The following is a 25,765-nucleotide window of genomic DNA, read 5'->3' on the forward strand; positions in this document are numbered from 1 at the left end:
CAGACATGGCCGCGGAGGGGGCCCTGTTGCCTGTGGAGGCTGGGCGGGGGGAACCCAAACCCCGCCGCCTTCTTCTTAACGTGTGTCGGTCGTCCGCCCCCCGTCCCCCCCCGAAAATGGGCCTCCCGCCCGCGGGGCGTGTGAGGCCCGCAGCCCCCGGGGCCGGTGTTATCTGATGCCCTTTTGGAGCTGAGCTGCGGAGCGTGGCTGCTCCCCTCGTCTCGTAGGAGTACTTTAGACTTGTTGAGGCCGGAGGGCGGGGGGGGGGGGGAAGGGGAGTTGTGGGGATTATTAGGGTTTATTAGGGCTAATTTGCCTATGGGTGTGCTGGGAGATGGTGGCAAGGAGGGAGGCGGTTGCCCCTGACTTTGTCGTGCTTATCCCGTTAATTGGGGTGATAAAAGCACCACAGAAGGCCGTGCAGCGGTTTCTGCCCTGTACCAGCCTTGTTTCCACCTTGTAGCCCACAAGGAGGAGAAACCCTTAATTCAGACCGTATCTCCTAACTAAGGAAAAGTGGATGTGAAGGTGCTGGAAAACAGGCGTGAAGACTTTTTGAAGTGGGATGTTGTGATCAAACACCCGTGTGTGGAGCAGAAACACCTCTTAGGTTGCTCTGTTTTTATTTTATGTTGAAAAAGTGAAGACTAGTTGCTGGGTTTTATTGTTTGGATGTTTGTTTTTTTCCCTTCAAATACTTCCCTGTGTAGCTTGTATAGTTGGATGTGCGTAGACTTCTACTTACTTTTGTTTTAGACTCGCTCCTGGAAAATTCCCAAATCTCTCTGCTGCTCGAGGAGAGGGTAACCACGCAGGGCCGTGAGATGCTGAGGTGGTGGCGTGTCCCTGCCTACAGGTGTTCTGTGCTTCCCAAGCGCTGTTCAAACATGGACTTGACTTTGCATTGTCCTCATCCGTGCGGTACAATGGTGGCAATGTTGACATAACCGTGTGAATAGTAGGGGAGCTGCAAGAACATGGCTGAATGGACATTTACTTGGAAATGGGGGTTGAGGAGTGTGTGGGGTGGGTTTTCAGGATTTGGGTGTGTGTGTGTGTGTGTGTTTTTTCCTCAGTGAACTCCTTCTGATGCTTGGCAGCCCAGCGTGATGTATTTCAGTTTGGTGGGCAACAGGCAGCATGGACGGTAAGAGGTCACCTAAGAGATAAAACATTGAGAGGAGTTTTGGTGTTGTTGCAGTCCTCTGGATGCTTTAAATCATCAAAGAAGCCTTAGGGTTGTGTGCGTATAGATGACTGTAGTGCAAAAGGCTTCAGGGGCTTAGGCTGCCTTGGCTGGACTAATAGGAGGCACAAATGCTTTCTAATATAGAAAGAAGGCTGTTGGCTGTCTTGCTTCCATTTCAAATTTCGTAGGTTGCATGGATAATAGAGCAATTGGCCTGAAGCTGAAGCGCTGACACAAGGGATAATCCAACAGTGTATGGCTGCCTTAGGCTTTCTGGTAGCAAGTCACAAGATTTGTTCATTTAGCGTTGAGAATGCATGTGGGTAGTTGGGCACCAGAAAAATGAGGATGTGAGAGAGCAAGGTTGTGAAAAAGGCACTGTGTGGATGGAACGCTGAACAGCATGGGCCTGCCCCAAGTTAGGGTGCCCGAAAAGGAAACCTCTTTCCCATGGGAGCATGCAATGGAAGAGAAAGTAAGAGCGTAAGTGTGAGAGGACAAGTTCCTTGTCTTTGTGGCTGTGAGGAGAAGCCGAGTGGAGTGTCTGTTTTACTTTAAATGGTAACGGGACGAGGGGAGGGCCGTGAGCTGCAGGGGAATGTTGTTCAGCCCAAAAAGCAGATTATCCAAGGGGGTGTGCGTAGTGGAGGAAAGCAGCCGGGATTTCATTTCTGTTCAGAGCTGCCTGGAAACTGTCTGCGGACAGCAGCATGTTTCGCTGTGTCTCCCTTACTCCGTCTCCCTTGCTGTGTAGGCATAGCACACGATCGTTGGTGTGTGCTTTGAGTTGCTTCTGGAGGTCAGTGCTAATGCCTGAACCCCAGTTAAGGGTTTTTTTTCCTGTCAGAAACTAGGAAGGCTTACTGCGTAATGCACCGAGGAAAAATTACGCAAATCAAAGCGATTCTTATCTGGTGCAATTAAGAAATCTTAATATATTACTCTCCCCCTCCCCCATCTTTTTCATTCCTGCTTTTTATTACAATGGCTAGAGGATACTCCTTTTGCCAGAGAAAACCCTGGGCCCAGTCAACACATGTTTTTGCGAAAGCAGTGTAACAGCATGAAGGGTCTCTGGCAAGTGGTCTGTACCTGTGGGTTGCAATCCCACAACGCAGTGGGATCCTGACCTGCTGAAAACTGCAGAAGGTCATGCTTCACCCAGGCCTTTTCAAGGGGTAGCTCAAGTCACCAGCTCCTCTGGGGGAGAACTGTGTCCAGTCTACTGATCTTAATGTGTTTGACTGCTAGAGATGTCTGGGTTGGTGGTAGAGATGCGCTAACATTCCAGGCAAAGAAGTGTGGGAGATGACAGTCCGTAGTTGGCACAGCGCCGAAAAAACAGGAGGGGCTGCTCAGCTCTGCAGCAGTGGCATTTGGAAGGCCAGCTCTGCACTTGGGTCTTCAGGCAGCTCCATGAGAAGTAGAGATGTTTGTACTAATATCCAGAGAAGTCTTAAGGTGTGTGGGTGGTCCTGTTTTTACCCTGATGATGAAAACCCTTGCAAGGTTTAGATTCCTTGTTAAGGCAGGAGAGCTTGTCCTTTCATAATTCGGGAAGCAGCAGTCTGCTCACAACGAGCAATTAATAGCTGTTGAGTAAAAACTGCTTCGTACTGTCCTAGATGCTGAGAGTCTGTTCAATTGATGCAGTTGATTAGACTTGTGGTTAAAGATAGGAGATTGAACACAGCTCTTGGGAAGGAGTAAGAAGGATCCAGAGAAGGCATTCACATCCCTTGCTAAGATTACATAGGGTCATGGAGTGGTGTTTCCACTCCAATAGGCATAGTCTCTATCATGACTCATCTGGTTAATATATTTACTGAAGACTGTCTCATGAGGCAGCAGGACAGTAACTTTTCTGTTTTCTCTGCACAGTTGATTATAATGACATAAGTACTAGAACAGACCAGGCCTCCAGAGACTGTGTAATTTATTTTGGCTGTTGCTTGACATTTCTTGTTGGATTAGGTGATGTTAGAATAGAGTACTTCTGAGTTTGTCTGCTGATTTGCACCCCTCCTGTTTCCTGGTCAATCATGGCTTGTGTTGAGAACATCAGCCATGAATGGCTTAATTAGTCCAGAGCGGAAAAGCATAAGCTGTATCTGAAAGACAACAGGATTTTCTGGGGGCTGTATAAAACTTCTTACACTGGTGTGTACAAATGTTGTGCTTAAGCCAATGGGGGGAAAAAAAAATCTTGCATGGAAAAAAAAAGCTGTGTTTTTATTTTTTTCTGTGGCAGTTTTGATGAGTCAGAGTTCCTAGGCTAAGTCAAGTAACAGGGGTGACATTTCTGATGAGACAGACCTTCCTTTGTGTTCAGGCCATGTGATTAGTTCTCCATAAGATGTGAATCTGGAGTACTGTAGGCTGCCTTCTCCTCCTATGGCAGGAAAAGGAGGGGAGAGCAGGGAAATCCTACAGCGTTGAGGGGTGGGATGAACCCCTTGTCCCTGGCAGCCCAGCCAGCACAAGTCTTTGTTGAACAGATCGGGTTCATCTTGCCAAAAGAGAGACAATGGCCCTGAAGGCACAGAACAGGGGCAGGACTTTGACTCTGATCTGTGTCAAGTTCAGATTTGAATGATGGAGCAGGAAGTTCAGACTCTGCATGAAATGATCCTATAGTAAGAGCTGAAACTGATTCTACTGACTTAGCTTTTCTGTAAGGGTGCGATGCGGTACTAAAGTAACAGAAGGGAAGGTATTGTGCTTTCTTTTTTTTTTTTTTTAACTGAGGAACTCTGAGCTCCTCGGTAAGATGGACTTCATTAAGACCCAAATACTTGGGTGCTTAAAGAAAGGAGTAACTATTGGCTTTTTGTCCTGACTGCAGCTGATCGCTGGGGTTTTTGTTCAGGTTTTTTTTAAGCAAATCATGCTTGAACAAGGGCGGTGAGCCTTTTCCGTGTTTGCCCACTTGTAGGTTGTCTCTGCGGCTGAAAGGGCTAAACACTCCTACGTTCCTGTGCTGTTCACCACTGCCCCCTACAAGCTGCGTAACTGTACTTCTCACAGAAGTTTCAAAGTACCAGGAGGTTTTTAGATCACCTGCAAGAGCTTGCCAACCTTTTCTGGGGGGAAGGGGTGAAGCTGAAGGTGAGGGACTGCTAGTCGAGGCACCAGCTCCTTCACCTTCATTAGAAATCATGTCTTGTCTCCAAGCAGTAATCAAGAAGCATGTGTTTTGTGCAGGAGTGTGTTTGGACTTGTCTGCTAGAGCTCTAGCAGAAATCAAAGTTGTTTCCTTTGGAGACTTAAAAAGAGAGATGCTTCATGGTGACTTTTTGTGAATTGCCCCATGGCAAATTCTTGTGATGCTGGAATGCGAGGACCGTGATGGCTTAAGTTCTGTGGCTTTTGCTTTTTTTTTTAAGAAGTGAAATGGGAATTTAGGTGCAAGGAAGAGAATGTTAGGAATGCTGAGAGTCTGTAGTTCTGTATCCTTTTCCTAGACGAGAGGAGGCAAACAACTCGCCTCTGTTCCACTTATTGAAAACTGTTTCCATGCACAGCTCTAGCTGCATTGCAAGGATATGGGGGATGCAGAGCTTGCCTTTACTGAACAGGGCAAGGGAGGGCTTCTGTGCACGTGAACTGTATGATCATGGCTGCAGTGGTGTGCACAGAGCTTTCTCGGAACAATAAAAATCCTTGTCTAGATGTGACTGATGGGTTCTTTTAGAAAAGTCATTACTTTTTTCCCTTTTTGTGTGTGTAGTTTCACTTTTGGTTTTGTTTTCTACTTCTCTTGGAGTAAATAATAAAAATTTCCTGTGCTTGCTGCTCAACAGGACAGTTCTTGGATCTTAACAATAGTTTCTGTGTCCAGATCGCTCTCTGGAATCCAGTCTGTGATTTGAGGTGCTCATGCAAAGATCAAGCAAGGCGATGCCTTTGAAACCTTTTCTTAATCTTGTTAACGGTTTGACTCTGGTGCCACTAACTGCTGTTTCATCTCAAAATACTTCTCAGGGATCTTATTGGGTGAAAACCTCATCACATAAAACTTGGCAGGGATGCAATAGAACCCATGCAGAAGGGAAGGGAGGAAAAAGCTGCTGTTGGAGGCTTGTAAGAGTCAGGAAATGTATGGAGTACTTAATGAAGGAACTGCACTGCGAGGCTGTACTGGTACCTGGGTTTGGTATCGCACAGGGCGTCTAAACTACTTGTGGTTCAGGATTATTTCTGCCTGTAACTCTTATGTACTCTTTTTTTTGTCTTTTAAGTGATGTTTATACGTGCTATGTCGTGACTTGTTCGTCTGTAGATGCTTGTTTACCCCATCGTGACAAGACCTAAATCTCTGCATGATTTCATGTAGAATTAACCATAATGACAGTGAATGAAAATCCATCTGAATAAAGAGGCTTTAAGCGAATCATCTGCTCTGTGAAGTGTAAGCAGGACTGAGCACAGATTGAATCTGCAAAAGTGTCCTGCTGCTTTGTATACCATTCTTGCTGGTCCAACTGCCATAAATTGAAAGCAGATTTCTGTTGCGTAACCAGCCAGCTAGAGTGCCAAACTGAGAATGAAAGTGTTGGAATTTACCCCCAGATTTGACCAGTCAGAGATACCACCTTTTATTTACCTTCAGTTGATAGGCTGCTCCTTGCCAGAGGATGTGGAGGGAGGAGAAGTTAATGCCTTGAAGGGAACATGCGTATGCACTCAGGAATTGGTTTCTTCTGCTCTTCATCACTGTTTCAGCTTGAGCTGGGGCTCGCACTTCAACGCTGACTGAGTAGCATGTAGCTTGCTTTCCTCATAGCTAGACTTGCACAATATCTGGCTGTGATCTGTGTATTGGGGATGCTGTTGAGCACACTTGTCTGCTCACTAGCTCTTTTTTTGTTTGTTTACTGAAGTGGCATAACTTTAATAAACTGTAATTGTTTTGTCTGCATGGCAGTCTCCTGTGCATAGTTCATGTCTACTACTGTAGAAGTTGACTGTAAGGTGTTTCTAACAGTACTGTGTCTTCGCTTGCAGGCTGGAAGAGACAAGTATGAGCCCACTGCTACATCAGAGCATGGCGCAAAGAAGAAAAAGGGGAAGAAGGAGAGGGACATGGATGAGCTTAAAAAGGAAGTCTCAATGGTAAGAGTGCAGGGCACAGAAAGAGGAGCTTTAAGAACGTTTACTACCCTCAAAACCCTGTGCCTCGTGTGACTAAGAGAAAAGAACTGGTGTGTTGACAGCATGGTGTGACTGAAGGCATTGATCTCCCTTCTTGTCCCCTCTGTCTCCAAGCCAGACATACTGCAAGTGTTTCAGCACCAAGATGACCACGCAGTAGGCCCCGAAAACATCACTTCTCAAAAGGCACTTGACACAGAACCCAAGTCTCTGCTTGCCTGCATTACCCATAGCACAGTGTAGCTGTGTTTCCTCACCCAGGCAAGCGCTGTCTGGATAGCAGCATTGCAGGCTTTATTGTCCTGTCATATGAGTGAGACTGCTGTTTTCATTCCAGCTGAGGAGTTGAGTCTGTGCAGCTCCATTTACTGCTGGCCTCTGTTCAGATTGACCTCAGTATTATTCCTTCTAATCATGTTTGAGTCTGTGGGAAGTGTCTCCCCTCCCCATCTGTGAATGTTGGATGGTGCTATACGTTTGTCTATGAGCATCATCTGGCTTAGAGCTGCTCTCCTTGAAGGTGATGCAGGTTTTATTTCTGTGCTGTGGATTTGAGTCTGGGCTTTCACATTTTTGTCCCCTCTGTTAGGGAGAAGGGATGCTAAAGCTTGCTTTAAGGTGAAATTTTGTGTTCAGTAGTGATGCTAACCGAAAGCATCTGCTCCCTCCAGTACAACCTTTTAAGTGAGGCACTGCTCTGCACCAATAGGATCCAATTGAAAAATATCCTGGCTGCAAAAAGGAACCTTGTTGGGGGAAGAAACACTGCTTAAGCTGGCAGCATTACTTAAAAATGTGTGAAATTACAGGGTTAATCTTCGGTACATTCCTACCTTCCTTCCCAACTCCTTTCCTTTCCCCTCCTCACCCCCCACCCCCAAAAAACCCCCACAAAACCACCCCACTGAGGCTTCACAGAATCTGGGGGCATAAAGACTGCACTGAGATACAGTCAGAGTTTGTTTAAAAAGCTGTCATGTCATATCCAAATAGACACAATGCTGAAGATGAGGCTGCTTTGAGTTGTGGAATGAGATTGAGATTTTCTTCACAGAGAAGGTGAGCTAGAGGCTTGCTATCTCACCAAACTGTTACAGATAGGAAACCTGGTGTGGGGGGTGGACTTGCTGAGCTTTTGCTGATCTCTTTCCTCCCCAACCATTTCTTGTCTTTCAGGATGACCACAAGCTGAGCCTTGATGAACTTCATCGTAAATATGGAACAGACTTGAGTCGGGTAGGTAGACTTTGTTTTCCCTCTTTCCTTGCCCTGATCTGAAAAGGATCAGTCTTGGCTCAGAGCACTTCACAAAGGGAGATCCGGGTGGTCTGGTTTTTTTCTTTGTCTTTTGTTTAATCTCCCCTCCTCCAGTTAAGTTTCCCAGACTTCGGGAAAACTGTTGAGCTCACAAATACTTCTTGTCGTCCTCCCACTGCACAGCCTGGCTGCAATACTTTAGTGACTTTGTTTCTAACAAAGTCACTGTTATCTGCCTCTGAATTGTTCCAAGGTCAAGTTGATTCTTGGATTTATTTTTTTTTCCCAAGGAGCTTGTAATAAAGGCAAATGTTTGTTATATTGCAGATGTAGTCTAGTGAGCTAGTACATGCCCAGAGATTTAATGATGGCGAGTAGCAGTTAAAATTTTACCCTTTTGTAGTAAGAAGTGTGCAAATGTCCTAGCTAACATCAAAGTCCAGTGCAGAAGCACTGCAGCAGTTTTGCACCTTTGCTCTTGTTTGTTTTGCTTGATGTTTTTTGCATGATCACATATAGCAACAAGTCTGCTTTTACTCTATAACAGCGCAGAGACTTGCACTTTCTGTGAGAGAACTTGGCTTCTGAAAGCTGAACTTCCTGGAAGGCCAATCCAAAGTGTCATCATCTTTATGGCCTCCAGCTTTCACTAGTTCTATAATTTGATAGGATGGATTGCACTGGGCTGTTCCTCAGAGCTCAAAGTCTGCTGCTGTAGCCTTCTTGTCCTGCCCCTCTTCAGTGTTTGTAGGTCCATGGCCTGCAGGCTCCTCAAGGAGCATCCAACATCCCATAGCTCCTCTTTTGGCATTCAGCTTTCACATCCTGCACTTGTGTTGCAGAGCCCTGGCAGCTGTGGAGATCTCATTACCTGTTAGCGTCTCCTTGTTGCTGTGGTAGAACATGAACAATTTCAGGGCTACCTTCCCCAGTCAGTCTTGCCACAATGCCGATAAAAGGAACCTCTCTTCTAGGGTTTGACTTCTGCACGTGCGGCTGAGATTTTGGCTCGTGATGGCCCAAATTCCCTCACGCCCCCACCCACCACTCCTGAATGGGTAAAGTTCTGTCGGCAGCTCTTTGGAGGATTCTCGCTCCTGTTGTGGATTGGTGCTATTCTATGTTTTCTGGCTTACGGCATACAAAGCGTGATGGAGGAGGAGCCCAACAATGATAATGTAAGTAAAAATGTCTGGTTTACTTCAAAGGCAGGTTGAGCAGCCTGTTTGGCTCAAAGCAGATTAACTTCTTCCTCTAAGCATTCAGTCCAGAAGCTTTTCCCATAAGCATGGGAAATTCAGTGTGTGAGCTTAACATGTCTTGGAGTGCTTCCACATAATGAAATGAACAGCTGACTTCCTTCGTGTTGTGTTAGCAACACTAGCTTGTGGACGGCCTTTGTGTACAAAATGTACAGAGACTGCAAGCACCTCCATGCTTTGTAATGGGGCACTTAAATACCAAGCAATTTATCTGGACAAACGGGAAGCCTTTCAGGCAGACTGTCCTCTGACTCACTTTCTCTGCTCCTTGTAGCTGTACCTGGGTGTTGTGTTGGCAGCTGTGGTTATCATAACTGGCTGTTTCTCTTATTACCAAGAAGCAAAAAGTTCCAAGATCATGGAGTCCTTCAAGAACATGGTGCCTCAGGTATGGAATACCTCATTTCCTTGAGATCTGCCAAGCTGTAGCTTGGGGTTATTAACTGTTTTAAACATCGACTTCAATTGCAAAAGGCCTGACTGTTAGTGTGGGTTACTAGCTCTTAATTTCGAGGGGTCTATGAGACTCCTTCCTCTATATACTCCAAGTAACTATGCCAGGGCAGTTCCTGGCACCCTGTAAGTTCCACCAGCTTATTAAAATTCAGAGGACACTTTCTCGATAGCCTGGGGAGTTCAGTAACTGGTGTGGTAAGTATTAAAACTCAGATTCCTTCATGGACAGTCTGTATTGTACCTAACTATCTTACTGTTACCTTGGCAACAAGGAACTTTAATATCAAGAAAACAAAAATAGCTATTTTTCTAAAATAACTTACATATTGGAGATAAATATCTTAGTACAAGTAGAAACCTCATAGAATCATAGCACAATTATTTTAAGGTACTCGGATCTTTTGAGCCCCTTAAGAGTTGCTTTTGATATAGGTTGTTTCTTTACTGTCTTTCAGCAAGCCCTTGTAGTCAGAAATGGTGAGAAGATCAGCATAAATGCTGAAGGTGTTGTAGTTGGAGATCTAGTGGAGGTGAAAGGAGGTGACAGAATTCCAGCCGACCTTCGGATCATATCTGCACATGGTTGCAAGGTACAGCAGTGACATGCTGTTTGAAAAACTTTATTACGAAGGATGATGAATTAGTCTGGTTTAGAAGAATGTCTTCTATGCTGTGAATGGGTGGTGGAGTGGAAGAGAAGGGCGGGGGGAGAACCTAGTGTTTTATCTGCTTTCATTGCTGAAGGCATCTCTGCCTGCTTGCATATGACAAAGTAATGTCTTCCATGTAGGTGGATAACTCATCACTTACCGGTGAATCGGAGCCTCAGACGAGGTCTCCAGACTTCTCCAATGAGAACCCGCTGGAGACCAGGAACATTGCTTTCTTTTCCACCAACTGTGTGGAAGGTATGTGACTCTCCGCGAAAGGATTGACAATGCTAGTGACTGAACTGTATAGGTAAACAATGCAAATGCTGTGTGAGTTCAGTGTGTTGGTAGCCTATTCCTACCGTGCAAGAGCAGGCTGGAAGTTCCCAGTAAAGGCTTTGCCCATTCCAACTGCAATACCATACAATGGGCAAAGAAGGCTCCACAGCGCTACTGTTTTTTTCTTTGTAGCCGCTCCTAGAGGAGTGGTGTGTCTTAAAGCATGACTGCCTTATTACAGCAGTGCTGAAGTGCAGATAACATAATGTGAATGCAAATGGTTAGGCAGAGCTATAAGAAATACTACAGCTGCTGCAGAAAGCAGGAACTTCAAACATCTCTGGCAGAACCTCCTGTTGCAGCAGTATGGTAGTAGGTACTCTGTGCTGAAGCCCAGAGCATCTTTTCCACACCCACAGGGTGTCGAGGTGTGACTGTTCAGTGATGGTGTAGAATTCTGCCTGACTCCTATCGTGTCCTCTCTGGACAGGTTCTTACCAGCAGACTGTCCCCTGCTCTTTCCCATCCCCCCAAAAAACCCAACCCAGCAAAACTGAAGGATATTCTTGATCTTGCTCAAGAGCCTCAGGGAAAGAAAATGAGCCCTTACAGAAGGGAAGAGAATGCTGTCTACTTCTTGAAGATGGCTTCCTCTCATTCCCTGCAATCGGCACTTGATTCCCTGGGATAGAAGGCAGAGGGCATACAGCTTGACCAGTCACATGAGAATCCTGTGCAGCACTTATCTCCATTTATTTCTCATGCTGCTAGAGTAAGAAAGGCTGCAGTGGGAGACTTTGGCCATTGGAATGCCTACCTGCATTATTTTGGGCAAAGCTCGCTAAACTCTAGGACAGGCTGAGCAAACTCAGTTTAGTGTGTTTTGGGAAGGGTTTTTGTTTTCTAAAACCTGTCTCTCTTCTAGGCACTGCCCGTGGCATTGTCATTAGCACTGGGGATCGCACTGTGATGGGCCGTATTGCCAGTCTGGCTTCTGGACTGGAAGGGGGAAAAACTCCAATTGCCATGGAGATCGAGCACTTTATCCACCTCATCACTGGAGTGGCTGTGTTCCTGGGTGTCTCCTTCTTCATCCTGTCACTCATCCTTGAGTACACGTGGCTGGAGGCTGTAATCTTCCTCATTGGGATCATTGTTGCCAACGTCCCCGAGGGGCTGCTTGCAACTGTCACGGTGAGTGAAGTTGGTAAAAAAGATTGAATGAGTTACGTATATGGTTCTTAAGGAAGCGGAGTGCTTCATGCTCAGTGCACATGCACAGGGGTAAACACTAAAGTAATGGAAGGAACTCTGTGGTGTGTGTGTAGGGCTAGGCTTTATAAATTTGGTGTATTCAGACTAGTTGCCTGTATCAGCGTCAAGTTCTGCAGCTGTTTTTCTAATGAAGATGAGTCCCTAAGCTAGACCTGCACAGAGGCTTGGCATCATAGAACTAAAGTGAGAAAGACTAGGAGTTCTGGACTTGTCTTGCCTTTTTCTGTGGCAAGAAGAGGCCTTCCTGTTACAACTCTTCGGGGCTTCTATACCCACAGGCACACCAGCCCCTCCAACCCTGAAGGGCTGGCAGAGCATCCAGCAAGCTTCACTCTAGTCCCAGCTTTTGATCTGGGACCTGGCAGAGGTTCTTGTAAGTTTGGTTTCCTGAAGAGATGGTGGGAGTATCTGGGTGTGCTTGGCTGTGTAGAGGGTGGTGGTGGACAGGGCTAGAGGCTTCCATACAGCCTTAGGAAGCAGAGCAGCAGCTGAGCTGGGGAATGAACAGTTGGGAGCTGGAAGCAGGTTAAGAGCCTCTGGTGAGAAAGGGTAGCTGGGGCTGCTCACTTCCTACACCAGTAAGTTGCAGCCCTATCACCAGAGCTATTTTGAGCCTTCTCATATGTGACCTGCCTTCACATATTTTGAGAGTTCTTATGATTAGGGAACTGCAACTTTGAACTAAAATGTTAGTCTGGGGCATGCTATTTCCTTCCTAATGCACTGAGAAGCAGGGGACTGAAGCCTTGTGAGTCCTTTTCTGGAGGCTTTGTGATGAGGAAAATGTATCATTTAAACCTGGCAGCTGGGCCTAAATGTTGCTATTTATTTTGCGTTGGCAGGGTGGGCATGGAGTTGGGGAATTGCTGCAGGGCACATAAGCTGGTTGTCATCCCATGCCCACAGTGTAGCATTGTATTAGTGCACGAGCACATCTAGCCTGTTGTCTTCTTCCTTGTCTCCAGGTATGTCTGACACTAACAGCCAAGCGTATGGCTCGTAAGAACTGCTTGGTGAAGAACCTGGAAGCTGTGGAAACCCTGGGATCCACATCCACCATCTGCTCTGACAAAACAGGCACTCTGACACAGAATCGCATGACGGTTGCACACATGTGGTTTGACAATCAGATTCATGAGGCTGATACTACCGAGAACCAGAGTGGTAAGACCATCTTTGCGCTTGAGGCATTTCATTAAAAAATGGCTTTTCCTGGGGCTTCTTGTATGCTTGTACTTCTAAGAACCCATGTTTCTAGCTCTCCAGTCCAAGTGAAGTTCATAGTGCAAGGACTTCTAACATATGACCTACAGTGAGCCTTAAAAGACTTGCAGTAACACATAAAAAGCTTTGCACTGTACCACAGGTTTTTTTAATCAGACTCCATATAGCTGCTTTTGCTCAGAATTACTCCATTGGAATTTGAGCCTCTTGAATGTTCAGCCCCTTATGTTTGTCCCGTATGTAGAAATATTTGCTGTTCTGTACTTCAAAGTACCTGATTATTTTTGCCGAAGTGTATCTGATGAAATTGCCCTATCTTAAGTCTGCTGAAAGTGTGGGCAGCAGAGGTGTTGACTCTGATAATAAATTGGGTCTAATCAACTGGACATAGATGGAAATTTCCCATGTTGAACTAGATGGCTGCGCTCGAACAGGGGTTTTCCCAGAACATCCTTGTTGTGTTTGCAGAGCGGTAGCAATGAATGAAGTGACTGTAAGACTTCAGCAGGAAGTTTCTTGTAGACACTGATAAGAATCTGAAATCTCAGTGTGCTGTGCAATTGAGAGAGGTACTTATCTCTCCAGAACTGTTTAGTACAACCAAATTCAGGAGTTTCCTAGCTGTCATCTACCTTGTGAAATGTTGTGCTTGCAACACATCATTAGCATAAACTTTTTCCAGTGGTGGTGCTGCACCCTGCCCCCAACCACTCCAAAACATTGTGCTTGCCTGAACCACTTAAAAAAAACTGCTTTACTGTTCTTGGTCTTTAACACTAGTGCAAAGTAACAAGCTATAAATAAAGTGGAAGGCACTCGGTTTTGGCCTGGCAACAGTTGGCTTGGCTGCAATAGAAATAAACCTAGAAGACTTCATGGAAAGTACACTAGCTTATCAGTTAACTGTCTGTTCAGTTCATCTCCCTAGGAGCCAACTTAAGAGCCAGCATGGGAGAAGCAGTATCTTTGTTTAAGCATTGTTCCTTTGGGAGCTATTTCATCCAGTTCCTGGGTGACAGATAAAGTGAGAAAACCTGGAGGTGGAACCCAGCATCCCTGACTCAAGCCTCTGAAAGAATGTTATCTGTCCAGAATTCCTTGGCTTTGTCAGCATGGCCTCTGCTGCTGCTGGATGCAGCCATTACTGGAATCTTGAAAGCAGAGGTGTTCTCTTGCACTGTTGGTATTTCACCCTCCGGTCTTAAAATAATCAGCTACTCCTCAAGTACCTGGGAAGGGAGGAGGATTGAAAGAGATGTAGTGTGCTGACAGGCTCTGTTTCCTGTTTCTAAGGTAAAGGTTTCTTGCTCTTAAGCCTGTGGGATTTTGGGCTTATTGACGTTCTTCCTTGGCTTTCAGGTGCTTCCTTTGACAAGAGCTCAGCTACTTGGAGTGCATTGTCCAGAGTTGCAGGTCTCTGCAACCGTGCTGTGTTTCAGGCCAACCAGGAAAATGTACCAATTCTTAAGGTGAGTTCCTAAAAGAAATGTTTGTCCTGTTCCCCACCACCACGTTCCTATAGAGGTAGTGAGACTACGTCCCGTGGGTCACAGGAACCTGCAAAGTAGAGGTATCTGCCATTCCTAATCTTTTCTGCAGTCTGGCACTCTTGTAGGAGATGTGCTGTGGGCAGAGGAGTTGGGACTGGGAAGACATTTCCCACAGCAGACTCCCTGCCATCCACTAGCATCTACAGTCTGTTTGGGAGGTCAGGTAATTCAGACAGGGCTAGGAAAGACCAGAAAGCTTTCCTAGGCATTTCCCAATCCAAGAATTGCTGTCTCTGGCATTTGTACACTTAAAAGCTACAAACACATGGTTCTGGGAGCTGGGAGAAGTAGACACCAGAGCTGGGGGAGCAGCAGTCATGGGAGACTGTTTGTCTTTAGCCAGTCTGTTCTCACTGGCAAGTCTTGACTTTTTAAGCTTTTGCTGGTTCAGTGCTGGTGCAAATGCTAGCATAACATCAATTCAGATTCCTGCTTCTGAACTGTGACCCAGCAAGGGCTGAAATTAACTGTAAAGTGCTTATAAGCTGTCAAACATCAGTCATGTTGCTTGGTAAACTTCCCAAGAGTGTTCTGATGCTGTGGTAACAGAAATGAGGGAAAAATTATTTTTCCCTAGCACTTCTCTGACTATAACTTCATGTCATGTTTTTTAGACCTAAGATAAAGAGCTGGAGTTATTTCCATCCAAGGAAGACTTGGGAGGGGGGAGTCTTAAAAGTCTTTAGATACCAAAAAGCAGTATAAAAACAAGGGGGAAAAAAAAACCAACCAACCAAACAAAAAACTTCTCATGGACAAAGAGACCAGAAGGGCAAGAAATATTTGGTTTAAATTGCAGCAAAGGAAACTCAAGCAGGACATTGAGAACACACAGATCTCCAGGGCTGAGAACCCCCATCTACAATCTCTACCAGTGCTAACTTTATGGGGCAGGAGGCATGGATAGATTAAATCTTACCTGCCAGAGGCTTGATAAGCTGATCTTACATTGGGGTGGGAGAGCCCATACAAGTCTTTTTGTGTGCATGTCATCAGTCTTGATCTCACATTTGCTATTCTTCATGGGAAGCAACTTACAGCAGTTCTTAAAGTTTACCCTCCAGCCTCTCTTTCTCTGACTGCACCTGCCTACCTTACTTTCTCTGCCCTTTAAATGGGCTTCTTGACTTTTGCACCAGAAGACTGCTGCTCTCTCTAGCTGGGAGGCCTGGCATTCTGAAATGCAGTATTTGTCAGTACTAGATAATAGAATTAATTATTCTTTGCTCTTGTATCGTGTTATGTAGAAGCTGGGACTGGGCAGAGATGAATACACTTTTTTTTTTTTTGAAATATCAGATCTTCTGTGGTGAATCTGCTGGAATGTACGCTTTGATAGTTGTTTTCTTTCCTCAGAGAGCAGTGGCAGGAGATGCCTCTGAGTCTGCACTTCTGAAATGCATTGAATTGTGCTGTGGTTCTGTCAAGGAGATGAGAGAAAGGTATCCCAAAGTGGTGGAAATACCATTTAACTCTACCAACAAGTACCAGGTAAGCATGTGTCCTCTTGAGGGAGAGCTGCTGTGTGAAGCACTTAACATAAATTTGCACGCAGTGTGCCTCAAAACTTGTTTTGGTGCCAAAATCTTGTCTAGCCATTACTTGCTTGTAGACTGCTCAAGACTATAAATTTAAGTTAACGTCCCATACTTAGTTACACTGTGTAAGAGCTTCTGGAGCTGCCTTGACACTAAGGTGTCAGCTGCTGAGGAAAGACCAGACATGCTTCCTACCTGTGCAGCTGTAGTGCATGGAGAATGGAAGAACTCAAATCTGGGAATAGGAATGAATTCCTGGGAAATGACCTTAACAGGTGGAACTTGGATATAAAAAAGGCCATTGCAGCCTCTGTGGTTATATGTCAATGTTAAAAAAATGCATAGTAATTCCTTAGTTTGTGAACCTTTTTAAAGTTGTGGGTCAATGAAAACTAGAGCAGAATATCAGAAACTGTCCTGAGCTAGTGACAAAACACTGAGTGATGGTGATTACTTGTGACCTTTGTGGTACTTGTCAATAAAACAGTTTCATTTCTTCCACCCTAGCTGTCTATCCACAAAAATGCAAATCCATCAGAATCCCGTTACTTGCTGGTGATGAAGGGAGCTCCAGAGAGGATCTTGGATCGCTGCAGCACCATTCTTATTCACGGCAAAGAGCAATCACTGGATGAAGAAATGAAAGATGCTTTTCAGAATGCCTACCTTGAGTTGGGAGGCCTTGGGGAGAGAGTGTTAGGTAAGGAAAAGCAGCCTTAATAAATGGGGAAAGATTTGTCCCTCATGCTCCTGTGTGGAGTCCCCACAGATTAAGTGGAGGGTTGTAGTCTGTTCCTGCAGTGTAACCATAGTGTTGAGTCAAGGTCACTTCAGCAATTCACATAGGAACAGTCCTGTCTTTAGCCTTTAATCTAAAAGGCAGCCTGCAGGGTCTCGTCTTGCCCAGCAGCTGGGTCGCCTAGATCAAAATGAAGCAAAGCATTTGGTACCTTCAGTCTCCATGGGGCCACATGGTATTAGATTTGCTCCACTGCATGTGAACCAAGCTGTGTCTGGGCACCTAGCAACAGCTATTAGTTATCAGAATATGAGTGTGACTCTTGCCTCAATAGCCCTGGCTAAACCTTTGATGCTGCCCTGTTATTCTTGCATAGCTGTTTGGAGAAGCAATAAGAGTTTGCTCTCTCTGCCTCCTGATACGTAGGAACAGAGTAAACATGGGTTTGATGTGTTACAGGATTCTGTCACTTGGCTCTGCCTGATGACCAGTTCCCTGAAGGCTTCCAGTTTGATACAGACGACGTGAACTTTCCTGTAGACAAACTCTGCTTTGTAGGACTGATGTCTATGATTGACCCTCCTCGTGCTGCTGTGCCAGATGCTGTTGGCAAATGCAGAAGCGCTGGGATCAAGGTAGTTTATTCCAGGGTTGAAAATCACCTTGCTCTATACCTGTAGATACAAAGGGCTTCTGTTACTCTCTGTGTTGCTGTAATGTGAATGAAGAGAAGTATTGATCAGGTTTTAACTAGTACTACTTCAGGCTTCATTTCTGAGTTACAAATGATTGTATGTTAATGGACTGAAAAATGAGTTAGACTCCAGACTGCTAGGGCACTGGCACGTGCTGATGGCATGGTGTCCCCAAGCATGTGATTTGGCTCAGATGTGTTCTGCCTGTCCCACAGTACTGACAGAGACGAGAGAGCAAAGCACAGGCTGGAAACGGAACTAGATCTATTGACTCAGTATTAACAATTTTCTTTGTCTTCTATCCACCTTAATCCCTTGCATACTGGTAACAGGTTACTGCCTGTACCTCAGGCGTGCCTTGTGCCAGGGCTTGCTAGTAGAACAAAAGCCACGTGGCCTTTTCAGTCTCAAGGGAACCTGCCTTTTGGGCAGTGTTGCTCTGCAGTACCGGCAAGGCTTTCACGGCAGTCTGTTTGCATTTCAGGTTATCATGGTTACTGGAGACCATCCGATCACAGCCAAAGCCATTGCCAAGGGTGTCGGCATCATCTCTGAGGGCAATGAAACAGTAGAAGATATTGCTGCTCGACTCAACATTCCTGTCAGCCAGGTCAACCCTAGGTACTGACTGGTGGGGAAGGCCAGAGCTGTTCAAAGAATTAAGCATTTACCTCTCTCCTTGCCTTGGATAATCCCTCAGCATCTCTCCCTAGATATGAAAAGCTTGGCATCTGCTTAGCTCAGCATGTTGTGGCTCCTCAGTGTGTATCATGAGTTATGTGAAGAATGCAAAAGGCTGTCTTGAATGTGCATGTCTCTTGTGCATGGGAATTAGTTAGGAGTAAGCTCAATACAGGAAATTCGGGCAGTTTCTTCTGTCCTTTCTCTGCCCTGTAGCTGCCTGTCCTGGTCTGTCCCCACGCTGGGGGAAAGAAACAGCCAGCTGGGTGGAGTCTTTCGGGGGGCTGACTTTTTCCCCTTGAGCTAAGCATTTGCCCTGCCTGGTTCATGTCGCTGCACAAGCACCATGTACTGGCCCAACGTAGCAGGCAGGAAAAAAGTATCTAAAATGGCATAGGGGAGGGAAGTGGCTGTTTGGGGACTGTTTTGAGCAATGCTGCTGCAGAGCCTGAAACCACGTGCTCCTGTGATTCCAGATCTTTAAACAGAGGCTAGGTCTAGTTTTGCCCCAAACATATACTTAATCAAGCTTATTAAGTAAGATAACTTACAGGTTCATGGGAAAACTCTGGTAAAAAGAAAATGCCTAGTTTGTTAGTCACAATCCAGACTGAATGGGCTACCGCAAGTAAACTCTGTTTAACTGGTTTATACTGTTTAGAGAGTAGAACTGAAATGCCACTTATAAACTTGATCATTCAGAGCCCAGTTCTGTCCCTCCTGCTCTCAAACTCTCTTCTGGGTGTGACTGTAGGTGGGCAAAGGGAGCAGGATTTGGACTGGGTGGAAGAATTGGCACTAGTCAGTAGCTACAAGCAGAATAAATGTGACAATGGAATTCCTTCCTCTTAGGGGTTAATGTTTGCCTTCATAGCTTAGTGCAGAACTGAGGCATCCTCAGAAAATGTGCTTTGGCATAAAGCGGGCTGTTTGCAGAATGGCTGGGCTGTCTGCATTGCTTAGCTTGACCCAGCCTGTGTTTGGGCTGGAGGGTAGCCATGTAGCTTATGAACTGTGAATAGAGACACCCTGTGGAATGAAATTTTTTTGGGAAAACAAATTTTGTGTCTGAATTTTTTTTTTTTTTTTTTTTTTTTTTTTTTTTTTTTTTGAGGGTAACTTCACAACCTAGCAATGCAGGCTGGGGATCACTGGGCTGTGTGACTGAGCAGGTCAGCAGCTGGCTGTAAGGGTGGGGAAGGAATTTCCCTGTCTAAACTGGGTGATAGCACGAGCTGTGTGGATAGTCTTCTAGACCTATAAGGGATGGTATGCTGGCTTAGAGAGGTGGTAGTTTGCTGTAGCATGCAGGGTACCAAACCAGTCTAAATATAACGTTGCATGCTTTTGTTGCTGAAGAGTGTAAAATAGTCTGAACTGGCATTGCGTGAGCTCTCTCTGTGAAGAGCCATGTGTAGATCATCAGTCTATTGCAAAAAGGATTGCCTGCAGAAGCCCACAGCATCTCTTGTGATGTTGGAAGCTAACTGCCTGAGCCAGGGGCTCCTTTCTTGCAGAGAGTCCAAGAGCTGTGGAAACAACTAGTCTTTGCCTTGATGCATTTTAAAAAGCCGTAGAAAGAATTAGTCTGCTCATGGGGTTTTTTGCTGTTGCTTGGCACTGTTGTCTTGTCTGTGTTCCCCATCTACCTTTTAAACTTGGAGCATCAAACTTCTGTGCAGAGGCTGCCTGGGTTAGTATTCAGTTACAGCAGGCATTGGTCTTTCCCTAGAGCACTGAAGAGCCATAGTTTTATGGGGCAAATACAACTAAGGAGAAACTTAGTTTAACTTGTGAAGTAAAACATTATATTGTTTCTTGATTGCAGGGATGCCAAAGCTTGTGTTGTTCATGGCTCAGATTTGAAGGACATGACTAGTGAGCAACTGGATGACATCCTGATTCATCATACAGAAATTGTCTTTGCCAGAACATCTCCTCAGCAGAAGCTTATAATTGTGGAAGGCTGTCAGCGACAGGTAAAGAGAAGGGGGTCCAAGGATTTCATATCAGAGAAATCCCCAGACATGTAGATATATAAACTACTAACCAGTGCTGCCTTCTGAAGTGGCAGGGCTTATTCTTCTCAGTGCCTTCAGGTAAAGGGCCAGACTAGATCTCAATCTGTCAGCAGTCTTCAGCTGCTGATGTCTGGCTGCTGTACAATACATAAATAAAAGGGTCTTGCAGGAAAACACCTGCAGTTTGTACTGAGGCTTTCTTCTGATCCTAGGATGCTTAACACACTTAGTTCCTAAATGCTCTGGAGTTGCTTGGCAGAGGAGGATTCAACAAGTTTAGATGTTGTCCAACATCTCCTTTGGAGAGAGCAGCATGGTTCTCTGATAAGCCTGATCAGAATGGGGAAAGGGGTGAGGCGAAACAAGGAGAAACTGACGTCTCTTTACAGCAAAGTGAAATAGGGATTTTTATGCTTCAAGTCCTGAAAGATAGAAGAAAGCTTTTTCTGCCCAAAACATCTTACATGATGATTTCAGTCTTTATATCCCTCTCTTTGACTAGGGTGCCATTGTAGCAGTCACAGGTGATGGTGTGAATGATTCCCCAGCCCTGAAAAAGGCTGACATTGGTGTTGCTATGGGTATTGCTGGCTCAGACGTCTCCAAGCAGGCAGCTGACATGATTCTGCTGGATGACAACTTTGCTTCCATTGTCACTGGGGTTGAAGAAGGTGAGTTTATCACTTGTGTGCAGTGGTGGCAAAGTGACATGCTTCAGCAATGTTATTTACTCATTCCCTCTGAAATAAAGGTGTCTGGAGGGCTCTCCTTTATTTGAGCTTGTCTCCATGACAAGTGTTTCCAAGGAGGACAGCACTTCCCTCCTCCATTCAAAGTCTTCTCCCTTTCCATGGGACCAGCATGACCCTTTGGGATGGGTAACAGTAGAAAGCAGCTGAGTAACAAAAGCTACTTTGTCCTTTTACCTGACACCAACCCTACAGTCATCTTTGCCAGCTGAGTCTGACACATTTTCCTCCCTGATGGAGCAGTAGCTCTCAAACAGGAGCAGAACAGAGGATATCTCCAGGGGCTCTTGATGATCTTCAGAAACCAGGGCTTAGTATCTTACTGCTGTATGCAGTGAAGCCTGATTGCTCTGACCAAGAATGTTACTCTGTGTAGGTGATGCTGTGGTGGAGCACACAGTCTCACACTTACATGCGAGAGACCTCTTCAGTTTGCTGCACTAGAATTTTGCCTTTCAGTGTTACCACTGAAGCTGCCTGTGAGCTACTTGGCTGCCTTCTGCTGATAAGTGAGAGTTATGTTGTTCTCTCTTCCTTGCCCTAGGGCGTCTGATCTTTGATAACCTGAAGAAGTCTATTGCTTACACCTTGACCAGTAACATTCCTGAAATCACGCCGTTCCTGATCTTCATCATTGCGAACATACCCCTTCCACTGGGAACAGTCACCATCCTCTGCATTGACTTGGGCACTGACATGGTGAATGTCTTTTTTTTGTCTCAAGAAGAAATGTGGGTGTTCTTAGGAAAGGAAGGAAAATGCTTAAATACAGTTTTCTCTAGTGTTCTGATTTAAAACAAGTGACCATTTGATCTTCCCTTAATCCACACTCCCTGTCTCATGGCTCTGAGTCTGGGGATCCTTCAGTACCATGTAAGGACAAACTGGGGATGGGGAAGGTGGTAAGATCCTTCCTTGAAAACTACAGCTAGGGCTTTCGGGCAGTGCTGTTTCTCAGGCTGAAAACATGGGGCAGGGAAGGCTATATACAGTGGAAAATTGAAACAGTTCTAACAGTGGTTTACCACTTGCAAAGGTCCCTGCTATCTCCCTGGCATATGAGCAAGCAGAGAGTGACATCATGAAGAGGCAGCCCAGAAATCCCAAAACAGACAAGCTGGTGAATGAACGGCTGATCAGCATGGCCTATGGGCAGATTGGTAAGCTGGTCTGTTTTCTCTGGCACTGATTTGAACTTGGTGGTAGCGGGGGTTATACACCATCCTGAGTCAGTGCCTTTTCTGCTTATTTTGGTAGGGTTGAGGTTTGGGATGTGTAAACCAGAACCTCAGGCTGTTAAGAGCTTGCCGTGATTCTGCCCCCATGGCACATAGCGGTGGCTTGTGCAGCTTGATCCATTGAATCGCTTTCACAGTAATTTTGTTTAATTGCATAGTGCTGTAAAGGAACTGGCTGACAACCAGCTCTCCTCTGGTTCAGACTCGTTCAGCAAGAACATAGATCCCATTGTTAGTTTAATTAGAAGTAAAGGATTCTCTCCAGTGTATCCCTAAACACACAGTATTAGGAGCCTTGATTAAAGGCAGCTAGAGAGATGTGCCCAGTTCACAGGACGGGAGCTCATGCTTAATTGCAGCAGACCTTGGGAACCTTCTTGACTGTATTTTGCAAGGGTTGGGGGGGTGGGCAAGGCTTAATGAGAATACAAAGGGAGTTTTATCTTGTGTCCTTGAGTACCATGCCATCACAGCACAGGGCAGAACAGAAGTAACTCTGTACAAAGTTGGGAGCAGAAGCCGCTCAGCAAAAGGGTTGCAGCTGAACTTCATGTTAGTGTGAACTATTTCTATAGCTGTTGTTTGGCAGACTGAGCACCACAACGAGTAATTTTTTAGGTGGTTGGGGTCTCCTGCAAACTGCTTTCTGTTACAATCGCACCACACAGTAGCTTCATCAGTTTTATCATCCTTTCTTGTCTGTTTAGGTATGATCCAGGCCCTTGGAGGTTTCTTTACCTATTTTGTAATCATGGCAGAGAATGGGTTCTGGCCTTCTGGCTTGCTAGGGATTAGAGTTCAGTGGGATGACCGATGGATTAATGATGTGGAAGACAGCTATGGGCAGCAATGGGTAAGTTTTGAGGCACAGCTTAGAGGCTGCCAGCCAGAATACTAATGCCTGCTGAACTTGGTTGTGAGCACCAGAGAGCAAAGGCAGCATGTCTGAACGAGTGCTCTCTGCTTTGTCTGCTTCCTAGACCTACGAACAGAGGAAAATAGTGGAGTTCACTTGCCATACAGCCTTCTTTGTCAGCATTGTGGTTGTGCAGTGGGCGGACTTGATCATTTGTAAGACCCGAAGAAACTCCGTCTTCCAGCAGGGGATGAAGTAAGTGAGGCTGCCCATGGAGGATTTAGAATGGGACCCTGTGTATTCTCCAGCACACGGCATTCTAGTTCTTCATCCCAGCAGTGTCAGGGCGTCTTGGCATAAGTCTTGAACAGTCTGGTGCCTTGGCAATGAATAAGGGGATTGGGTGCTCTCTTGTAGTACCTGCTACAGTTGTCAGGCTGAGACAGTGAAATGCTGACTTCTGCTGGCATTGTCTGTGGGAGGTAGCCCACCTCAAAGGATAGTGACGTACTCCAGCACACAGCCTTGTGCGGCAGCAGAGCAGCTCGTCTATCAAGAGACCTGGTGGCATGAACCCCAGCCTCCTTCTGAATTTGTGATGAAAGCAATTGCTGGTTGACTTAGTTGTGAACTGGAATATCTCTTATGTCTAGAGACATAAGAGACCCTTGTGACAACCGTGCCATCATCTTGGATGGCCTGATAGTCCCCACCTGATGGACTTCTGGTCTAGCCCAGAATGTCTGTTTCCATTCACTACCATGTGGCCACTAGGTGTTTTTTTAGGATTTCATCTGTGAAAGTCCCTGACTGCTTTCCTGTTTCTACTAGGAACAAGATCTTAATATTTGGTCTCTTTGAGGAGACTGCTCTGGCTGCCTTCCTCTCCTACTGCCCTGGGATGGATGTTGCTCTAAGGATGTACCCTCTCAAGTAAGTTGCATCATGCTTTTTGTGCAGCAGGCTGTGTACCACAGAACAATCGTGCTTGGGTGGTGAGATGGATAAAAAGTAGTTGTGAGCTTGTGGATCATGAAACCTAGTCTTAACCCAGAAGAGCTCAGCCTAGAGGGTGTGAGTGATCCTTTGCTGTAGTGTGGCACGCCAGGGCTTTGCTTTTCTTTACTGCTTATGGAAAGTTTATGGGGAGCCTGCAGTTTGGTGCCCCACTAAAAATTAGCAACACAACTTCGGTTGTACCAGTGCACTGTAGTACAGCTGCTCTTGTACTTACTTGCATGGGGTATTTTTATGGGTAGGGGTATGTACCTCCAAAGAAAGCCAGAAAGCCTCCATAGGCCAAGGGACTGTTCTTTACTAAAGAACTGGTGTTGACATCTTGTACCTTTTTCTACCTTCCACAGAAATAGCACAAGTAGTAGAGTCTTTTGAAAGATGCTACATAGGTGCAGATGACCAGTTGGTGCACAGTAACTTTCCTAACAGTTGGGAGGGTGCCAACATCTTAAGCATTATTGCTCAACGGCATGCAACGTTTCATGGCAGGGTTTAGTCTCAAACTTCGAACAGTCCTCTGGCTTAAGTGCCATGAAATTTTCATGGCAAAAAAAATCCTGGTACATCTTGACGTTCCCTTCAGAAGTGTTGTCTGGAGTTTGGTGCTGAAGTGTGAGCATTTCCTGACAAGAAAGCTGGCCTCTGCCCAGTGCCTGCAGCAGCTAGATGTTAGCATGTGTAAATTGTAAGGGAAACCAATACGGTTTAAGCGAGCAAGGCTGTGGGCACAAAGGTTATGTGTACTTAGAGGAAATATTCCTAGATTAATAGGTGGGGAGGTGCTGGTACAGAGATGAACAAAGGTGCTGTGACGCACCTTGTGTTGGAATTAATATCCAAAAGTGGATTAACCTATTGCAGCAGAAAACTTGGTGGTAATTCTTGGCTTGGAGGATTCTCGGCTGACCCACAGCCTTGTGGGAGCTGGTACGCTGGCAAGCTGGGACATGCCAGCCTTCCTGCACTCTTCTGTGCCATCAAGTCAGAGCTCTTGCTAGGCAAAGAGCATTTCCACTGCCTGTGTTCTCACTGTCTCCTCTCCCAAACAGGCCAACCTGGTGGTTCTGCGCTTTCCCATACTCCCTCCTCATATTCCTGTATGATGAAGTCAGAAAGCTCATTATCAGACGCAACCCTGGTGGTAAGAATATGCTGCTAATCTGTGTGTTTCCTTCCCCACCTCTTCATGCTGCCAAGTTCTGTAGAAGCTCTGATAATGCTCAGGGACCCCCAGTGCTGAGCCCTACGCAGGGGTGTATTTTGCTGTGTTTTCCCTTCCTCAGCATTAAATAGTGCAGTTAGTTCAAATTAAGGACTTTGTCCCTCTCCCTGCATTACCCTGCAGTATATGAAAGTAGCAGTGCACTGAAGTAGATGGAAAAGACTGATTAAAGCTCTGGTAGTTCTAGAAAGCTGGAATGGGGCCTGAAAGCTGCAGCACATCAACAGTTTGGCAAGATGTTTCCATCGTGGCAGGTCACTTACTAGCTCAGGTGCTACAGTGCAAGTTTCCAGAGCTTATAAAAGGAGCTCTTGTGAAGCTCATAACCTGGTCTGCCTTAAGGCTAACTCTGCTTTCTCCCTCCTTTTCCTTTAGGTTGGGTGGAAAAAGAGACCTACTACTAAAAAGCACCTGTAAAACATTCCACGCACAGCCCATGCCACCTCTCCACCATCTCCCCTGTGTGTGTACTTCATCTTTGCAAGTGCAGAACTTCCTGGACAGGAGCGAGCTGAAACAAAAGGAAACATGAAGAAACATGGACTGGAGGAGAAAGCAAGGGGGAGGTTGGGGTGGGGGGAGTGTCCGACCATCAGTCCATGGGGATGAGAGTTTGAGTAGTTTTATGTGCCTTTTTGTTTTTGTAAAAGGAAACTGAAGATTTTATATGTGGATTTTTACAAATAAAGATGGATTATAAGAGGATGCCCCCA

The 25,765-nt window shown here is 45.7% G+C and overlaps 1 protein-coding gene across 1 annotated transcript in view; it reads left to right on the plus strand.

The window, feature by feature from the left end:
• The window catches only part of ATP1A1 (ATPase, Na+/K+ transporting, alpha 1 polypeptide), a 26,280-nt gene extending 515 nt beyond the window's left edge, over positions 1-25,765 (plus strand). The window contains exons 2-23 of the mRNA XM_010567451.1: positions 6,197-6,304; positions 7,520-7,579; positions 8,575-8,778; positions 9,137-9,250; positions 9,774-9,908; positions 10,109-10,226; positions 11,173-11,441; positions 12,488-12,686; positions 14,106-14,215; positions 15,653-15,787; positions 16,342-16,534; positions 17,033-17,208; positions 17,753-17,889; positions 19,778-19,928; positions 20,473-20,641; positions 21,264-21,418; positions 21,756-21,879; positions 22,665-22,810; positions 22,938-23,068; positions 23,645-23,746; positions 24,880-24,971; positions 25,428-25,765. Coding sequence (XP_010565753.1) covers positions 6,197-6,304; positions 7,520-7,579; positions 8,575-8,778; positions 9,137-9,250; positions 9,774-9,908; positions 10,109-10,226; positions 11,173-11,441; positions 12,488-12,686; positions 14,106-14,215; positions 15,653-15,787; positions 16,342-16,534; positions 17,033-17,208; positions 17,753-17,889; positions 19,778-19,928; positions 20,473-20,641; positions 21,264-21,418; positions 21,756-21,879; positions 22,665-22,810; positions 22,938-23,068; positions 23,645-23,746; positions 24,880-24,971; positions 25,428-25,456 — 3,057 coding nt within the window. The 3' untranslated portion in view covers positions 25,457-25,765. The remainder of the gene's footprint in view (positions 1-6,196; positions 6,305-7,519; positions 7,580-8,574; positions 8,779-9,136; positions 9,251-9,773; positions 9,909-10,108; positions 10,227-11,172; positions 11,442-12,487; positions 12,687-14,105; positions 14,216-15,652; positions 15,788-16,341; positions 16,535-17,032; positions 17,209-17,752; positions 17,890-19,777; positions 19,929-20,472; positions 20,642-21,263; positions 21,419-21,755; positions 21,880-22,664; positions 22,811-22,937; positions 23,069-23,644; positions 23,747-24,879; positions 24,972-25,427) is intronic.

The sequence above is a fragment of the Haliaeetus leucocephalus genome, unplaced genomic scaffold (assembly GCF_000737465.1).
Source record: "Haliaeetus leucocephalus isolate CR32 unplaced genomic scaffold, Haliaeetus_leucocephalus-4.0 Scaffold228, whole genome shotgun sequence".
In the NCBI taxonomy this organism is placed as follows: domain Eukaryota; kingdom Metazoa; phylum Chordata; class Aves; order Accipitriformes; family Accipitridae; genus Haliaeetus; species Haliaeetus leucocephalus.